Source organism: Microcaecilia unicolor, chromosome 2 (assembly GCF_901765095.1).
Source record: "Microcaecilia unicolor chromosome 2, aMicUni1.1, whole genome shotgun sequence".
NCBI lineage: Eukaryota > Metazoa > Chordata > Amphibia > Gymnophiona > Siphonopidae > Microcaecilia > Microcaecilia unicolor.
The window spans coordinates 376559415-376578936 of NC_044032.1; the positions used below are offsets into that span (position 1 = coordinate 376559415).

The window sequence follows — 19522 nt, forward strand, 5'->3', positions numbered from 1 at the left end:
GCATGCATCCAATACACACACCTACATCGACGCAGGTCATATTTCATTGTGCCTTAGTAAAAGGGCCCCTTTATGCTGTAAACTACATATTTAAATCAAGAATGCATACCATGAAAGTTCACCAAAAATGGAGGAAAGAGGAATGAAAAAGCTGCAAAAAGCAATTGATGTTCTGTCCTCTGACAGCCTCGCACTAGTTTATAATGTAATCCTAAAATGTGTATAATGCTTTTACTGTTATTCTCATTTCTAAGGACCTTCACTGTTGTAGTTTCCCCTGCAAAGATATGTGAGCAAGGCATTGTGTGTAGTTCACAGGCAATGCAACCACACTTGTCTGTCTGAATAAGAACAGTTACCACTGGTTGTGAGGCTTCCCAGACCTCTTTTCTCTCTCAGCCAAGCCTGTCTCCTGTGTCTACTTGCTATCATTTTCTGTTCAGTCTTACTATCTCTGTCCTGAAAGGTCAGCCAGGTATGACCTTTCCCTCCAATCGAGAGTCGTCCTCTAGGACCACCCCTTGCTACCCGATGGCAGGCTCTGTCCCCATTGGTCTCTATCTGCTCCTCCCTGAGCCTGTGTGAGGCTCAGCACCTCTTTGTCCCTTCAGTCATGAGGCATTTCACCATCTTGCTAGAGACATGGGGTATGCACCATCGGGCCCCAGACAGCTCTGTCCTGCTGAAACTCCCTGCAATGAACTTGGTTTATTACCTTGAAAATATCTCCTCCCTAATGAGATATTGCACATTCCAGTCACCCACCTTTGAACCACTTCTATCTGCTTAACTATTTCTCACCTGTAATAAAGCTACCTCTCCTCAGATCTCCATCTCCAACAGCTCTCAGATTACGGAGTCTCTGTGTCCTGGAGCAGCATTTCTGAACATCAGGTGTGCTTGGTGTGCCAAAGTTATACATCAAGATATCATAGACTTTACAGTAACATGTCTATGAGAGGCTTGAACAGCTGATGCAAATTTAAGGTCTCTAATTTTAAAGATCAAATAAATGAAGTACATGAGTGAGAACATATATTTTTTATACAGTTTTAAATAAGTTTACACAAGCATACCCTTGATACAAAAATACAGAAGAAAATACTTATCACTGGGAAAATCTCCTGGCTTAATTAAAGAAGAGAATTAAAATCTATATAAGCAAATCGTTCATTCTTCCTTAGACCACTAAAAGGTAGGGGAGTGGTATCACTAAGGAGAAGGAAATCCCAACATAAGAAAAAGGCCTCAGCACCATACACAGCTACTATAGCATAATCCAGTCAGTTACTTAACAAACTTCTTGAGCTCCAGGAAGACTTTCAACTGTTCAGGGGCAAAGAACACATATTTTGACCCCCCCCCAAACCGCACCAAATATTTACATGGACACACCAACTTAGAAGTAGCTCCAAGATTAAGGGTTTCTTGTCTAAAAGCTAAAAGAAAATAGCCTTCCTACGGTCTTGCATTATTTTGGTCGCATCTCAATAAATCCACACTTTTTGTCCATGAAAAAGAACACGTGAATGACAGAAATAGATCTTCATCACTTATTCAAGTCCTGTTCAAAGACAAATGAGGCCACCAAAATTGTTTCTGACATTGATTCCTCAAAAATATCTGAGATATTAGCCAAATCCAACTGTTTTTCTTCAGCGTGCTCCAGTGGCACTTCACCCTGATCTTTCTTCCAGGGAACAGCCACATAGAATACCTTATTTAAAGGGGGGATTAGAGTGATAACATCGTAACACAATTGAGGACTTCTGTACAAGAAGAAATTGAGACAAAGAGGAAACCTAGGCATGAGGACCAGAAGAAGTAAAAGAAACATCCTCAGAAGGAAACAACAAAAGAAAAGTTGGTACAGTATCAATCCGAATTCAGCCTTCCCCAAATGAGCATGCCCAGCAGTTGGCAGGCAGAAGGAGAGAGCAGCACAGAAGGCATTGTGCCCCCAACGCAAAGGTAAGGGAGCATGGCTGTGACTGTGACAGGAAGAAGGAAGGAATCTAAAAAGCAGCACAAGTAGAAGAAGTGATGCAGAGAGAAAAAGAAGAGATCTAGAAAGGATCATCAGGACAGAGAGATGAGGGGAAAGCTCAGAACAGAGTACTAGATGGAAGGCCAAGATAGCAATGGAGAGAGGAGATCCAGAACAGTAAGTTGGAAACGGAAAGACAAGAGAAAGACCTAGAGGTGGACTGTGATAGTGTGAGCAGGAGGCCTTCACATAATACAGTCAGACAAGGAAGAATGAAAACAAAACTCCTCTTATTAAACAATTACTGAACCCCGTTACCCTGCAGGTACAGTAAAGAATAGGGTCTGTTTAGTTTCAGAGGCACAGTTCACACAGGCCGGCACACAGCTACTTGCAGGGTTGCACAGCACAGGTCTGGCTTCAGCCAGATCCCAAGGACAATATTCTTGTAAAGCAAAAATTAAAACTCAGCCTACCATAGCCAGGTTCTGGTAGCTTATAGATAAACTGGGAAGACCTACACTTAAGGGCAGCTTCCCTGCTCCCAAGGCCTCCCTGTTTTGTTCTGCCAGAGGACGTTTACTTCATGCTCACTGTTGAACCCGCTCTCCTGGCCAGACAGCCTAACATTCCTATGCTTAGATTGGCTGTGCTTCAGCCTCTGACATGGCAGGTTTATCATCACCTGCCATATGGTGACTAAACTGCAACCTCAGGGGTCCTGTACCAAGCTGTGGTAAAAGGACCCCTGTGGTGCTGTCAGCATATGGGTTTGCCATGTGCCAAGGCCCCCTTTTACTGCAGCAGTAAAAGGACTTTTTTTAATTATTTTTAAGAAGTCTTTAGTTACTCCAACCATTACAAAAGAAATACAGGAAATAGCTGTGCGGTAAGTTAACTACTTACTATGCAGCCATTTCCCGGAAGAGCCCTTACTGCTACCTATTTAGGGCTCCCACACTAACTAGGCAGCACGCAGCACTAACCCCACAAATAAATTTCTGAGCAATGGAAATGGCACACAGTGGGGGCAGGCACTACCACTGGGATCCTGCAGTAGTCAGGAGGCAGTGCAGATCACTGTGTGGCAAACCCGTGGTGGGATTGCCAAACTTTAGTAAAATGGACCTTCAGTGAAAGGGTGTTCCACCTTCCGCTGTACTACTCATTCCCTCCCCTCACATGGAGGAATTAGTAATTGAGATCCTAGCCTACTTAGAAATGGCATAATATGCTGGAAAGGATTGTCCAAGTTGGAATTTAACACCTAAAGCATAATGCAAATAAGATGGGCACTTTAAACAGGTAATAGCCTTATTCATCTGTTCATATCACAGAAATTAATACAATACCTTGCAGCAAAAATTGTTACAAAGAGAATTCTACCAACAAGGATGCAGGAACAGAGGAAGAAAAAAAAAAGATCTTTTAGAGAAATGCATTGAAGGAAAAATAAAATCATTGTGAGAAGTATCCCTGATAGATTGTTATCTAAAAGGATCAAGATACAGAGAGATCCAAACCATCAAGATGAAACGTGCTACATTAATAGAGGAAGATTTAAATTTATATGCTCCAATAATAAATTCAAAGTAGCAGCTGAAGCACAAAAGCTGCAAAAACATAAAGAAAACGGAAAAAGGAAGGTATCAAAATACATTTTAGGGAGAATCCAAAGCGCTCCTACAGAAAACTGGGAAGAGCACTGGTGCAGTGAAAATACCTCAACTAAAGCTGAAACAAAACCATTCTAGTGAAATTTATACAAACACCCTTTAGAGAACAATTGAGAAGCAAATTGGCTACTCGTAATATGGGAGAATTTGAAAAAAAGGCTGTTGTCAAAGTCATGGAAGTAACAACAAAAAAGTTGAAAAACATGTTAAAAAGAACTGGAAGAAGCCTGGACCAGCTGGAGTGACTAATTTTTGGCTCAAATAGATGATATCACTCAACAAAGACCTGACAGAATGTAAAAATCAATTGTTCAGGTAGCCACACTCACACCACAATGGTTAATAACAGACAGAACACTTGTAGACCATATGCTGAAATCTTCTGCTCAGTGTGTGGCAGTGGTCTAAAAAGCAAGCAGGATGCTAGGATTTTTTTTTTTTTTATTACATTTGTACCCCATGCTTTCCCACTCATGGCAGGCTCAATACAGCTTACATATTGTATACAGGTACTTATTTGTACCTGGGGCAATGGAGGGTTAAATGACTTGCCCAGAGTCACAAGGAGCTGCCTGTGCCTGAAGTGGGAATTGAATTCAGTTCCTCACGACCAAAGTCCACCACCCTAACCACTAGGCCGCTCCTCCACAGGAAAGGGCTGCAAAATAAGAGCAAGAATATTATAATGCCTCTGAATCACTCCATCCTCACCTTTAATTAAATTCTGGTCACCGTATCTCAAAAAATATATAGCAGAATTAGAAAAGTTTCAAAGAAGAGCAACCAAAATGATAAAGGGGATGGAACTCCTCTCATATGAGGAATGGCTAAAGAGGTTAGGGTTCTTCAGTTTGGAAAAGAGATGGCTGAAGGGAGATATAATTGAGTGATGTAGAACAAGTAAAAGTGAGTTGATTTTTTTTACTGTTTCAAAAAGTACAAAGACTAGGAGACACTAATGAAGTTACATGGAAATACTTTTAAAACAAATAAGAGAAAATATTGTTTTACTCAAGAAATCGTTAAGCTCTGGAACTTGTTGTCAGAGGATATGGTAGCAGCAGTTAGTGTATCTGGGTTTAAAAAGGGTTTGAACAAGTTCCTGGAGGAAAAGTCCATAGTCTGCTATTGAGCTAGACATGGGGAAACCGTTGATTGCCCTGGGATTGGTAGCATGGAATTTTGCTACAATTTGTGTTTCTGCTAGGTACTTGTGACCTGGATTGGCCACTGTTGGAAACAGAAGACTGATCTGGATGGATCATTGGTCTGACCCAGTATAGCTATTCTTATGTTCTTCCAAAAGGAGATCCAAGTAACATAAAAATGATAGACCCATAATTTATCTACCTCAAGTCCATAAGATATTCACTGTAATAGATGCTGATAGACTATCAGGGGCATTTTTGAAAGAGAAGGACTCCCATCTTTCGACACAAATTGCAAGATGAGCGTCCTTCTCACAGGGTCACCCAAATCGACATAATCGAAAGCCGATTTTGGGCGTCCTCAACTGCTTTCCATCATGGGGACAACCAAAGTTCACGGGGGCGTGTCAGAGACATAGCGAAGGCGGGACTGGGGTGTGCTTAAGAGATGGGTGTCCTCGGCCGATAATGGAAAAAAGAAGGGCGTCCCTGACGAGCATTTGGTCGACTTGGTCCATTTTGTTTCACGACCAAGCCTCAAAAAGGTGCCCAAACTGACCAGATGACCACTGGAGGGAATCAGGGTTGACCTCCTCTTACTCCCCCAGTGGTCACCAACCCCCTCCCACCCTAAAAAAAAATTTTTAATTTTTTGCCAGCCTCTATGCCAGCCTCAAATGTCATACCCAGCTCCATGACAGCAGTATGCAGGTCCCTGATGAAGTTTTAGTGGGTGCAGTGCACTTCAGCCAGGCGGACCCAGGCCCATCCCCCCTTACCTGTTACACTTGTGGTGGTAAATGTGAGCCTTTCAAAACCCACCCGATACCCATTGTACCCATATGTAGGTGCCCCCCTTCACCCCTTAGGGCTATGGTAGTGGTGTACAGTTGTGGGGAGTGGGTTTTGGGGGGCTCAGCACCGAAGGTAAGGGAGCTATGCACCTGGGAGCAATTTGTGAAGTCCACTGCAGTGCCCCCTAGGGTACCCAGTTGGTGTCCAGGCATGTCAGGGGGACCAGTGCAGTACAAATGCTGGCTCCTCCCATGACCAAATGCCTTGGATTTGGTCATTTTTGAGATGGGCGTCCCCGACCATATTTTCGAAATGAAAGATGGTCACTCTTCTTTGAACTTTTTCTAATTTTGCTATATCTTTTTTGAGATACGGTGACCAGAATTGAACACAATACTCAAGGTGAGGTCGTACCATGAAGCTATACAGAGGAATTATAATATTTTTGGTCTTATTTTATAGCCCTTTCCTAATAATTTCGAGCATACTGTTTGATTTTTGTGGTCGCCACCACATACTGGACAGATTTGAGTGTGTTGTCTACAATGACACCTAGATCTCTTTCTGGAGTGTTGACTCCTAAGGTGGACCCGAGCATCAGGTAGCTGTGATTTGGATTATTCTTCCTAATGTGCATCACTTTTGCAATTGTTCACATTAAATTTTATCTGCTATTTTGATGCCCAGTCTTCCAGTCTCCTAAAGTCTTCCTGCAATTTTTATTTATTTATGTATTTGTTACTTTTGTATCCCACATTTTCCCACCTATTTTCACAGTCGGCATATGTTTTAACAACCTGCAAATTTAATCACCTCACTGATCATTCCGGTTTCTAGGCCATTTATAAATATGTTAAATATCACCAGTCCCAGTACAGATTCCTATGGCACTCCAATATTCACCCTCCTCCATTGAGAAAAATGACCATTTAACCCTACCCTCTGTGTTCTGTCCAATAACCAATTCCTAATCCTCAGAAAGACATTGCCTCCTATCCCATGAGTTTTTAATTTTCTCAGGAGTCTCTCTGAAAGTCTAGATACACTACATCAACCAGCTCACCCTTATCCACATTTTTATTCATGCCTATTCAGTCTGCCCATTCATGCCATCTATTCTCTCCATACTCCGTTAGAGATTATATATACTTGTCCCAAGATCGCTTGAATTGAGATACTGTTTTCATCTCCACCACTTCCATTTGGAGACCATTGCATGAACTCACCACTCTTTCCATGAAGAAGTATTTCCTCAGGCTACTTCTGAGTCTATCCCCTTTCACTTTCATCCTATGCCCTCTCATTCCAGAGCTTCCTTTCAATTGATAGAGACTTGCCTCCTTTGTAGTTATTCCACATAAGTATTTAAATGTCTCTATCATATCTCCCCTCGCCTGCCTTTCTTCTAAAGTATACATATTGAGATCTTTGGGGTCCTTTTACTAAGGTGCGCCAAAAAATGGCCTGCGCTGTTGTAGGCATGTGTATTGGACACACACAGGTCCATTTTTCAGAGTGCCTGCAAAAAAGGCCCTTTTTTTGGTCGAAAATGGACATGCGGCAAAATAAAAATTGGTGCGCATCCATTTTGGGCCTGAGACCTTACTGCTACCCATTGACTTAGCGGTAAGGTCTCATGCGTACACTATTGATTACCGCCCGGTTAGCACCACACAGTAGAAAATAAAAAATATTTTCTGCCGCACGTATCGGACGCACATAAAAAATGAAATTACCACCCGGTGGACACGGTAGCTGGGCGGTAGTTACAAATTGACACCTGTTGGACGTGTATAGGTGCCTACGCGCCTTAGTAAAAGTGCCCCTTTAAGTCTGTCCCCATATGCTTAACCATTTTAGTAGCCTCCATCTGATGGCAGAAAATGCCTATCCAAAAAAACCACAATGGCAGAAAATGTCTATACAAAAAATCACAATGAGGTAGCAGGTCTCATCCATCTGAAACTTTATAAACATTACACTTTACTGTTCCATTAAAGCACTGGGATCATGACCCAAGGAGAATTTTGGAAAATGAAGGGGCTATAAGTACTCGGAGCATTCTCATTCCAATTGATAAAAAACTGGATGCAAGAAACCAGACATAGTGGTGAAGGAGAAGACACAAGGACTGTACCGATAATACAGGTGTCAATACAATCTGTAAAATTGTGTGAGAAAAAGGGGAGATCCTCAAGTACTAAGAAATGTAGTCTGAAGCCCAAAAATGTGACAGAAAGATACAGAAATATTTCTAATCATTTTAAGTTTCACATGCCGAATTAAAAGGAATTTTCAAGCACACCTTGATAAGGTGCCTATAGATTTTAACATCTTTTGAACTGCTGAAGAAAGCTCTCTTTAGCACAATGCAAATATTATAGGAAGCATAAGCAGAAATTTGAAAGCTGATATCATACTCCACATATCCTGGCTTAAGAGTGAGGTCCATTACTATCATAGTATATTCAAAACTAACACATTTTGAGACATTTGCGAAATCTCCCAGTCCCCGCATCTTTTTATAGAAGTACCCCATCCCCCTTTATCCTACTGAGAGTTTTTCTGGAGGTTAGTAGGAGGACAAGAACAATCCCCAGTTATTCCTGTTCCATTAGCTTTGAGACATTAAATGGCATCTCGTGACCCTTAGTAGTATTCTCACAGTACCATTGCTAGCACTAAAACTGCCAAATAAGGGCTGTCAACAAGGCAAGAGCAACTAAGAATCCTTCTTGCCCGTCCACTAGCTACCAGAAAGAAACTCTTAGTAAGTGCCAGGGGGATTCATAAAGTGAGGACTTTTGCAAAAGGGATGCTGCTGCTGGGTGGAAGGATTGTGATTGTGGGTGCCAGGGATCTGAGGGTTCATAAGTGAGACTTCTAGTGGTAGGGGAATTGTGATCAGGACTGTCAGGAGGTGGGAGTGTATGATCACATTTGTCAGGGGTAAAGGATTATTTGATCCCACTGCCAATCCTTTTTAAAAGATAGTAGGTCCTTTTGAGGACCTATTATCTTTGCATTGCTATGCCAGGAATATAAGATGTTCCCACCTTAGAAACGTAAAATGACATTTGCTGGGTAAGTTACTAACCTGGGATACTGAGGCATTGCTGGTTAGGGACATGCATAGGCATGAAAATTCAGTTAATTTAATTTTTCTCGTGATTTTTTTCTTAATTTTCTAGCTGTTTTCAGTTACTTACACATATTTGTTTTAATAAGGACTTTTTAGTGCACACTTAGGCTAAATTCTATATATGGTGCAATAAAAATCAGCACCGAAAAAAAGCACTATTCTGTAAGTTTCATTTAAAGTTAGATGTGGTTTATAGAATAGTGCTTATGCCTGGGAATCATGCCTAAATTTAGGCATGGCCATTTGTACTAAGTGAAAAGGGGTGCAAGTATACATGCCTACAATAGGCACATATCCTCATTATTATACAACATGCGTAAATTTTAAGAATACCCCTGTTGCACCCATGACCCTCCTATTTCTGTGCCCCCTTTTGCAGACTGTGCATAAAATTTAGGTGTAAATCCAATGCCTAAATTTAAACGCATAAATTTCAATTACATCTAATTACTGCCAATAATTGCTTGTTAAAAAGCCAATTACTGGTACTAATTAGCTCATTATTCAATTAATTTGTGCATGGAATTTTGGGTGACTTTTATAGAGTTAGGGGGTAAATTAATTTGAGCTACACTAAGGGCTTCTTTTACAGAGCCTCACTACTGATTGTGCAGCAAACGAGAGGAAACCCATTCAGTTCCTGTGGGCTTCCTCTCATTTGCTGCATTGGAATTGCTAGTGCAGCTTTGTAAAAGAAGCCCTAAATTATGAATTATGGTACTACAATTAGTGTGCCCTGAATGTGCGCTAAATATTTTAAGGTGCATTACTGAACCAAATATATAGTAATGAATGTGGTCCCCTATCACTGGTTAATGACTTGCATAATAAATTATGCAGTGGTAAAATGTGATATCTTACCATAGCTTATTAGCTACTCTCTCCTCTATACACATACACACACAAATACACTCTGGAGCTCATTTTCGAAAGAGAAAAATGTCTAAAAAGTGGCATAAAGCAGCATTTGGATGTCTTTCTCACAAAACATCCAAATCAATATTTTCAAAACAAATTTTTAGATTTTTTCCTATGAAGTCCATCAGAAGTGTGTTCAAAACACAAGGGGGTGTGATGGAGGTATGTTAAGGGTGAGATTTGGGCATTCTTAAAACTTGGACATTTTACAGCCATAATGGAACAAACAAAACCGTCCAGGACTAAAACTATGACATTTTGAGCTAGACCTATTTTTTAATGAATAAGGCAGAAAAGGGTGGCCTAAGTGACCAGATGACCACTTGAGGGAATCAGGGGTGCCCCCCCAAATAACCCCCCAGTGGTCACTGACCCCCTTCCACTCCCCAAACAATGTGAATAAAAATATGACTTCCCAGCCTCAATGACAGCCTCAGATGTTAGAAAGCCAGGTATTAGGGGATCTTTTACTAAAGCTTAGCTCAAGTTATCTGCAGCAGGGCCCATAAGAATAAAATGGGCACTGCTGCAGATAACTCGAGCTAAGCTTTAGTAAAAGACTCCCTTAGAGGAGCATGCAGGTTCCTGGAGTAGTGTAGTGGTCAGTGCAGTGCATCACAGCTTGGGGGACTCCCTCTAGCTGTCACATTTGTGATGGAAACTGTGAGCCCTCCAAAACTCACCAGAAACCCACTGTACCCACATATAGGTGTCCCCTTCACCCATAAGGGCTACTGTAGTGGTGTACATTTGGGGGTAGTGGGTTTTGGGGGCTCAGCAGACAAAATAAGGAAGCAATAGTGAGATGTGTATCTGGGAGCATATTTTTGAAGTCCCTTGCAATGCCCTCTAGGGTGCCCCATTTATCTTCTGGGATGTCTAGGGGACCAGTTGACTAAAAATGCTGGCTCCTCCTACATCCCAATGGCTTGATTTTGTGCCTTGTTTCTTTTTTTTTTTTTTTTAATGGACCAGAAAACAAAATGTCGAAATCACAAATCCTTGTTGAAAACAGCATTTTTGAAAAAAAAAAAGAGATGGCATATCAGAAATTCCCTCCTCTCTCTCTCTTTATCTCACACACACCATAGATCAGTAAAATGGTAACTTTGAGCAAAATTCTGCTTACTTTAGTAAATCAGCCTCTCAAGTATGGTAGTTGTTTATATTCTCTGCGTTTTTAATATATGGAACAATTTTTATTCATGCAGCTTCTACTGAATTAAATCCTTTCCCTCCTTAAACTCCTTTACTTTTGCATCAGCTTTCATTAATTTTATAGATCTCATGTCAAGTTACTGTCATCAAGATAGCAAACCAGAATTAAATCAGCCTCTCTTGTTCTAAGCAATGTAATAATATAACAATGCATTTTTCCTCAAGGCTTTTGTGATATTAAACAGCATTGCTACATAAATCATTCCTTTGGTTTTCTTTCTACATATAGATATTTATTTATATATATATACGTACATACATATATCTATGACAATATATAAATAGATAAAATCATTAAGACCTAATTAGTCTGTTCATCAACACAAACTGCTCAATTCCTCATTCACTTTTCATTTAGAAATCCTTTGTGTCTCTCCCATGTTTTGTTTTGTTTTATTTTTTTTTTTAATTCGGACACTTCTCTTCCTGTAGGAGACTATTCTATGTCTTCATCTCTTCCAGTAGAAGGCTATTCCATGTATCTTCCTCTTTTTTTCTACTGGATTACTTTAAATCTATACCTTTCACCCTCCTCTTATGACCAAAAGAGGAATGCTGCATTGACCTGGAGTCTAATGTAGATCAACTGCTTGGAAGGCAGCTATAGTCACATGCGTATTTGGGAACTGAGAAGTCTAAAAGGGGTTCTATTCTAGAAATGGTGTGCAGCAGACATTCATGCCTCTTGTGCACAAGAGGTACCTATATTGGCAGTTATGCGCACTAATACACTCACGTGCTGGAAAGGGGGTATACACATGGGCTGGGCATGGACAGGCCATGAGCATCTTATAGAATATTATCAGATGGGCACGTTGAGTGGTGCATTTAGATACATCCACTTACGCCTGCCATTGACTTGGTGTAAATGGGAACGCCTTCCTTTTGGGCACCCCAATACAGGCTTGTGGTAGTATTCTATAACAGAATCAAGGTGGCACTCGCTGTGTTGCATTGGTACACTCCCTGTGCCCAAAAGGAGGTGCCACTTTATAAATGTGTCCCCTATGAGAGCAATTTTTTATAAGGTGCTTGCCCAAAGCACTATTCTGTAAGATCGTACATCAAATAGTGCCCAATTGAAAATGGGGCATAGATGTGGGAGGAACACAGGTGGGATATGGGAGTGTCACCGGTCAATGTACAATCTTATAGAATACTATCAGATGTGCACGTTGATTGACTTCTACATTTGCCATTGACTTTGCACAAGTGGGCAGGCTGCTTTTTTGACCCACCAGTGCGAGTTTAAGTTCATAAGTACATAAGTATTGCCATACTGGGACAGACTAAAGGTCCATCAAGCACAGCATCTTATTTCCAACAGTGGCCAATCCAGGTCACAAATATCTGGCAAGATCCCAAAAAATTACAAAACATTTTATACTGCTTATCCCAGAAATAGTGGATTTTCCCCAAGTCCAATTTAATAATGATCTATGGACTTTTCCTTTAGGAAGCCATCCAAATCTTTTTTTAAATTGTGCTAAGCTAGCCATCTTTACTACATTCTCTGGCAACAAATTCCAGAGTTTAATTACATATTGAGTGAAGAAAAAGTTTCTCCGATTCGTTTTAAATTTACTACATTGTAGCTTAATCACATGCCCCCTAGTCCTAGTATTTTTGGAAAGCGTAAACAGATGCGTCACGTCTACCCGTTCAACTGCACTCATTATTTTATAGACCTCTATTATATCTCCCCTCAGCCACCTTTTCTCCAAGCTGAAGAGCCCTAGCCGCTAAAGCCTTTCCTCATAGGGAAGTCATCCCATCCCCTTTATCATTTTCGTCGCCCTTCTCTGCAGCTTTTCTAATTCCATTATATCTTTTTTTGAGTTGCGGCGACCAGAATTGAACACAATATTCAAGGTGCAGTCGCACCATGGAGCAATACAAAGGCATTATAACGTCCTCATTTTTGTTTTCCATTCCTTTCCTAATAATACCTTACATTCTATTTGCTTTCTTAGCCGCTGCAGCACACTGAGCAGAAGGTTTCAATGTATCGTCAACTACAACACCTAGATCCCTTTCTTGGTCTGTGACTCCTAACGTGGAATCTTGCATGACGTAGCTACCTGTATAATTCGGGTTCCTCTTTCCCACATGCATCACTTTGCACTTGCACACATTAAACGTCATCTGACATTTAGACACTATTCTCCCTGTCTCGTAAGGTCCTCTTGTAATTTTTCACAATCCTCCCGTGATTTAATGACTTTGAATAACTTTGTGTCATCAGCAAATTTAATTACCTCATTAGTTACTCCCTTCTCTAGGTAATTTATAAATATGTTAAAAAGCCAAGCACAGACCCCTGGGGAACCCCACTAACTACCCTTCTCCATTGAGAATACTGACCATTTAACCCTACTCTCTGTTTTCTATCTTTTGACCAGTTTTTAATCCAGAATAGGACAGTACCTCCTATCCCATGACTCTCCAATTTTCTCTGGAGTCTTTCATGAGGTACTATGTCAAACGCCTTCTGAAAATTCAGATACACAATATCAACCAGCTCACCTTTATCCACATGTTTGTTCACCCCTTCAAAGAAATGTAATAGATTGGTGAGTCAAGATTTCCCTTCACTAAATCCATGTTGACTTTGACTCATTAAGCCATGCTTTTGAATATGCTCTGTAATTTTGTTTTTAATAGTCTCTACCATTTTGCCCGGCACTGACGTCAGACTCACTGGCCTATAATTTCCTGGATTTACTCTGGAATCTTTTTTAAAAATCGGTGTTTATGCTAGTATTATACAATATCATCAGGGTGCCCTGATGCCATTATAGAATTGACACTCTCCACACTGCATTGGGGAGCCAAATAGGAGGTGCCAATTTAAAGAATTGCGACCGTGTGTTTCTGTGCTTTTTATAAAGTACCTATGTGCCTTTATAAAATAGGCTCATATACCTGTGGCAATCTGTAAAACTTTGTATGCACATAGCACAAAAAGTAATCATCAACAAAAAAAAAATTGTGTTTTTTTTTCTTTTTTATGCACTGTAAAATAATTTTTTTCTTTTTATGCACTATAAAATTATTTTACATATTAAGGCATGAAAGGTGCACTGCCCCACATTGGTGCAATGTGCAGTGCAGTGCTGTATAACAACGCACTAGAATTAGAAAATAAACAATTTATCTTAAAAGTGCTGCCCAGTTCATGTGAAGAGTGGTTGCACCCCAGCTTCCAAATATGACAAGTGTGCAGTCCCAATGGTCCCATTTCGCTCTGCTAGTAGGGGGGCAGTGGGAAGTCTACCCTCTAGCGATTTGAAAATCTAAATGGTCTGCGGTGTGGTTCCCTGAAGAAGCGGAGCAAAACGGGACCGTTGGGACTGCACACTTGTCATATTTGGATGCTTGGGTGCAACCACTCTTCACATGAACTGGGCAGCACTTTTAAGATAAATTGTTTATTTTCTAATTCTAGTGCGTTGTTGTACAGCACTGCACTGCACATTGCACCAGTGTGGGGCAGTGCTCATTTTATGCCTTAATATGTAAAAAAAAAAATTTATAATGCATAAAAAAGAAAAAAACACTAAAATATTTTGGGGATTTTTTGTCCATGATGACTTTTTTGTGCTGTGTGCATACAAATTTTTACAGATTGCCACAGGTGTATGAGACTTTTTCCCCTTTGATGAGTCATTCTTCACTGTGTGGTTTTAGATGATCATCTGCTGTTGTGTTAAGTGAAGTTGATCTGTGTTATGGTTTATAAAATAGGCACCAAGACCCAGACCTATAGCGAGTAAATGCTGACATACACTTTTATAACTGCTTAGAAGTTGGAGATACACTCATATGTTTTAGAAAATATACATGTATGCACAACTTCATCCTATGATCAGCCCAAACTACACTGGGGGAAGCATAGACATGGTACGCATATAATTGCATGCTGTGCATATTTATAGACGTGCATGGGAACACAATTTTATAAAATGCATTTTCTGCATGCAAATCACTCTTTGCATATGGAAAAATCTTCATAAAATTTCCTTATATATATATATATAGAGAGAGAGAGAGGGGAGGAGTGGGCTGCAGACCTGGGGAACCAGGTTCAATTCCCACTGCTGCCCAATGGTTAGCAGTGGGTTGAGATCCTGAGGAACCGGGTTCAATTCCTGCTGCAGCTCTGTGTGACCCTGGGCAAGTCACTTAGGGCTAGGTTTACTAAGCGGCGCTATGGGCACATTAGCATTTTTAACACGGGTAAATGGTATACACACATTAAACACTAATGCGCCCATAGAAATTTATAGGTGCATTAGCGTTTAACGCACCTTAAATTTACAGACACGTTAAAAATGCTACCGCACCTTAGTAAACATACCCCTTAGCCCTCCATTGCCCCAGGTACAATATAATACATGTGAACCCATTAGGGACAGTACCAGTACCTGAAAAAGAACATTGTAAACCGTTTAGGTCTAGGCAGTATATACATACTGAAATAAAATAAATAATAAAGACTCCTAGACTATTTCGGAATTGGTGGTAACACTCTCAACTGGATTAAGAGCTTTCTAACCACCAGAACATACCAAGTGAAATCAAGTACCAACATATCGTTACCCTGGAAACCAGACTGCAGAGTACCACAAGGATCACCACTATCATCGATCCTTTTCAACCTCATGATGGTCCCACTAGCCAAAGCCCTATCCATACAAGGCCTTAATCCATTCATTTACGCTGATAACGTCACACTATACATCCCCTACAAGCATGATTTAGCAGAAATCACCAATCAAATCAAGCTCAGCTTAAACATCATGAACTCATGGGCAAATGCATTCCAATTAAAACTCAACACAGAAAAAAACACACTGTCTCATCATCTCATCCCAATACAACACATACAAACCCACAAACATTAACACCCCAGGATACACTCACCCAATTTCAGACAGCCTGAAAATTCTCGGAGTAACAATCGACCAAAACCTCCAACTAGAGTCCCAAGCTAAACTCACCATAAAGAAAATGTTTAGACCTCATCGACCTACCACTCAGAAACACCATAAAATCAGCACGATCATACCTAAACCTCCACTACCCAAGCAGCAAAGGACTCAAATACAAATCCACCTATGCATCCAGCTTTTCCTACCTGAGTGCACAATTGTGGAACACACTACCAAAACAGTAAAAACCATACTCGACCACATGAATTTCCGGAAAGCACTAAAAACAGAATTGTTCAGAAGGGCATACCCCACCGACCCAACATTAAAAACTTGGACATTTGCAACACAACATAACCAAAGATCATAATGGACATATCCTAACTCTTCCTTTCCCTCACTAAGTTCTCTCCAACTGTCTTTACCATACATGTATCTCACTCTATCATAATATCACCTTAATATTACTCGCAACTTGTATTTGTTCACACCGGAATCGGTTAACACCGATTACGGTACTATGTATTGTATTGTATTGTATTGTAACATTTATAACCCGCGCTTTCCCACTTGTTAGCAGGCTCAATGCAGCTTACATAATATAACAGATTTATAAGATAACATAAAATGGATAAAAACATCTAAATATAGTATATGAAGAGGTGGACAATAAAAAGAATAAGGGAGGAAGGTGGTAGAGATAGGGAGCGGGAAGAGGGTGTAAATTGGGTAATGTATTGTAAATAAGGAAGAATGTATAATAATGGTTCGAAGAGGGATGAATTCAAAAAGGATAAAAGCATATTTTAAGGTCTGTCAAGTAGTCAGATCCAGGTATCGCAGATGGATTTCTAATTTAAGTCAAGTCATATGTGTAGGCTTGCTTGAAAAGGTGAGTTTTCAGCAGCTTCCGGAAGGGTAAATGGTTATTGCTAATTGGAATCGATCTTGGTAAGGCATTCCAGAGCTTGCTGCCTATAACGGAGAAATTGGATGCATAATATGTTTTGTACTTGATTTCTTTACAGTTGGGAAGATGTAAATTTAGATAAATTCGAGAAGATCTAGAGCAATTCCTGGTAGGAAGGTCAATCAGATTGTACATGTAGCCTGGGGATTCTTCATAGATAATCTTATGAATCATCGTGTGGACTTTGAAATTTATTCGTTCCATAATAGGGAGCCAATGAAGTTTTAAACGGAGAGATGTTGCGCTCTCAAACCGCGACTTACCAAAAATAAGTCTGGCTGCTGGGTTTTGGGCAGTGTGGAGTTTTCTCAAGACTTGGGTCTTGCATCCAATAAAAATACTATTGTAGTAAATGCAACAAATAAATAAATAAAGATATAAATATAAATATAGATATAAATACATTGCATTGCTATATATGTGTCTTATGCTTGTATATACAGTGACATAAATATGTGAATATATATGAATCAGTTATGTTTGTTTCTAGATTTGGAGATGGATACACAGTGATACTGAGAGTTGCTGGATCTCCAAGTTTGGCATCAGTTGAAGAATTTGTTGAAAACTCCTTCCCTGGCAGTGTGCTTAAAGAAAAACATCATAATACTCTGCAATATCAGCTACCATCTGGACACATGTGCTTGTCAAAGATTTTCAGCACCTTCAGTGACAACAAAGAACAGCTGAAAATTGAAGATTATTCTGTTTCCCAGACAACACTTGATCAGGTAGGACTGCTAGACTCATTAGATTAGCAACATTACTGCCCATGTAACAATATGGTCTATAAGAGAATTGATCCTATATGGCCATCTTTTTTAAATTAGTTCTTTCCTATTTTTCCCCAGTAATATCAGCTCCTCCCATGCAGTAAATAGAATGAATTAGCTCAAGAAAATGGGCTTCTTTAGCCATAAGAATTGACCATTGTCATTACCTATTGTCCTGCATGTTGCTTTATATATCTTTGGGATTCTGATGGCAGGAGGGATACATTTTTCTTTATGAGGGGGCTAATTAAGGAGAAAATCGGATAAACAAAAATGGTGTTACTGGACCATAAATATCATCATTGGCCAACTCTGGCTCATTTTTTTTAAACTTAAAATATATCTATCCTTTGATTCATTTTAAGTCTGTTATTCACAGATCAGCAAATTGGGGAGGGATTTTTGGATATAGCTCACACCTTTTCTTCAGTAGTTGTTTATGGTGAGTTATTTTCAGGTAAACTGGGTATTTCCCTGACCCTGGAGAGATTAGAATCTAAGGAATAAAATCATAGGAATAAAATGGGTCATGTTGCAGATTATATACGCTAATCTTTAATAACCAACCCCCTCCCCTAAGTTTCTACCTGAAGCAATGGAAGATTATGGTTCCCTTTTACTAAACTGCGATAAAACATTTTGTGTTGGTTTTGCCATTTGTGTGTGCTAATTATTCGGTAGCTATTTTTTTGTAGTTTTAGGGAGAGGGCATGTCAGGGGCGGAGAATGGGATTGGATGTGCTATTCAGCTAGCACGCTGAACCTAGCGCATTCTAACTGGATACTTAACACAGGAGCCCTTAGCACCTGCTAAATAATTATTTTTTTCTTTGGCAGCTTCGCACTAAATGCTAACATAAATGCATGTCCAGAAAATGAAATATTTGAAAAAATGTTGAATTTACAGCCCCATTAAAAATGGGGTTTAGCACATGGGAAAGTCCTGGGTTAGGATGTGCTAAATCCATTTACTAGCACAGCTTAGTAAAAAGGTCTCTATGGGCTTCTTTTTTACAAAGCCACGCTACCAATTCCCATGTGGCAAATGAGGGGAAGCCTATAGGAAATAAATGGGCTTCTCATTTACCGCACTGGAAATCGCTAGCGCGACTTTGTAAAAGAGGCCCTATGTGACTTGCCAGATATAACAAGGAATGGCAGCAGGATTTAAAAACTGGCTCCCCTGGTTCTCCGCATATTTTTCTAACAATTAAGCTACTCTTCCACACCATAAACTACTGCAGTCCATTAAAGGATTTAGAGATAAACAAATCATACATTTTTTTAAAGTGTTTCAATGATGATATTTATGCTGCAGTGACATTCATTTGATTTATCTACAGGGTTTTTATATATTTGATAGTCCAAATATTATATTACGTGATATAAAAAAAATCATGAGTCAAATGTTTTTAAAATAGTTTTGATTTGAAACTACTCTTGATATACAGAATATTGTCTCGATGTTCTTATTTTGTAATGGAAACACAGGTACGTATGTTCCTTTATAAATCAGGCTTTCAGGACTCTCCCCACTAGCACACATATACTCTCACATAAATTCATACCTGCTGTGAGGCCGACACAAATCTGTCCATGTACACTATGTAAGCATGCATTTATTTTATAAAGTAAGCATGTTCATCTCTGCTCCATCCCATTCTTTGCCCAAACTGTGCCACCAAAAATGTTTATACATAGCGGGGGGAATTCTATCAGTGGTTCCCAAAGTTAGGCACTGGGAAGATCTGTGCTAAACTAACATTCTACAAAGTGCACTTTATAGAATACTAGTATAAAAGGCCTGTTTCTTAAGGCAAGGAAACAGGCGCTAGCAAGGCAATCCTCGACCCTCCCTCGCTGTGTTGCTCTGTCCCCTCCCAGCCTCCCTGGCCTGCCACCCACCCAGTTCAAGGCCCCCTCACGCCCCTCCCACCGAGTTCCAGACTCCGCCCTCCCTC

The 19522-nt window shown here is 40.1% G+C and overlaps 1 protein-coding gene across 1 annotated transcript in view; it reads left to right on the forward strand.

Annotated features, from left to right (window-relative positions):
* The window catches only part of LOC115462091 (phospholipid-transporting ATPase ABCA1-like), a 451679-nt gene extending 434133 nt beyond the window's left edge, over window positions 1-17546 (forward strand). Inside the window, 1 exon segment of the mRNA XM_030192130.1 lies at window positions 17279-17546. Within this exon segment, the coding sequence (XP_030047990.1) occupies window positions 17279-17546 (268 nt within the window).
* Window positions 17547-19522: the final 1976 nt, after the last annotated feature.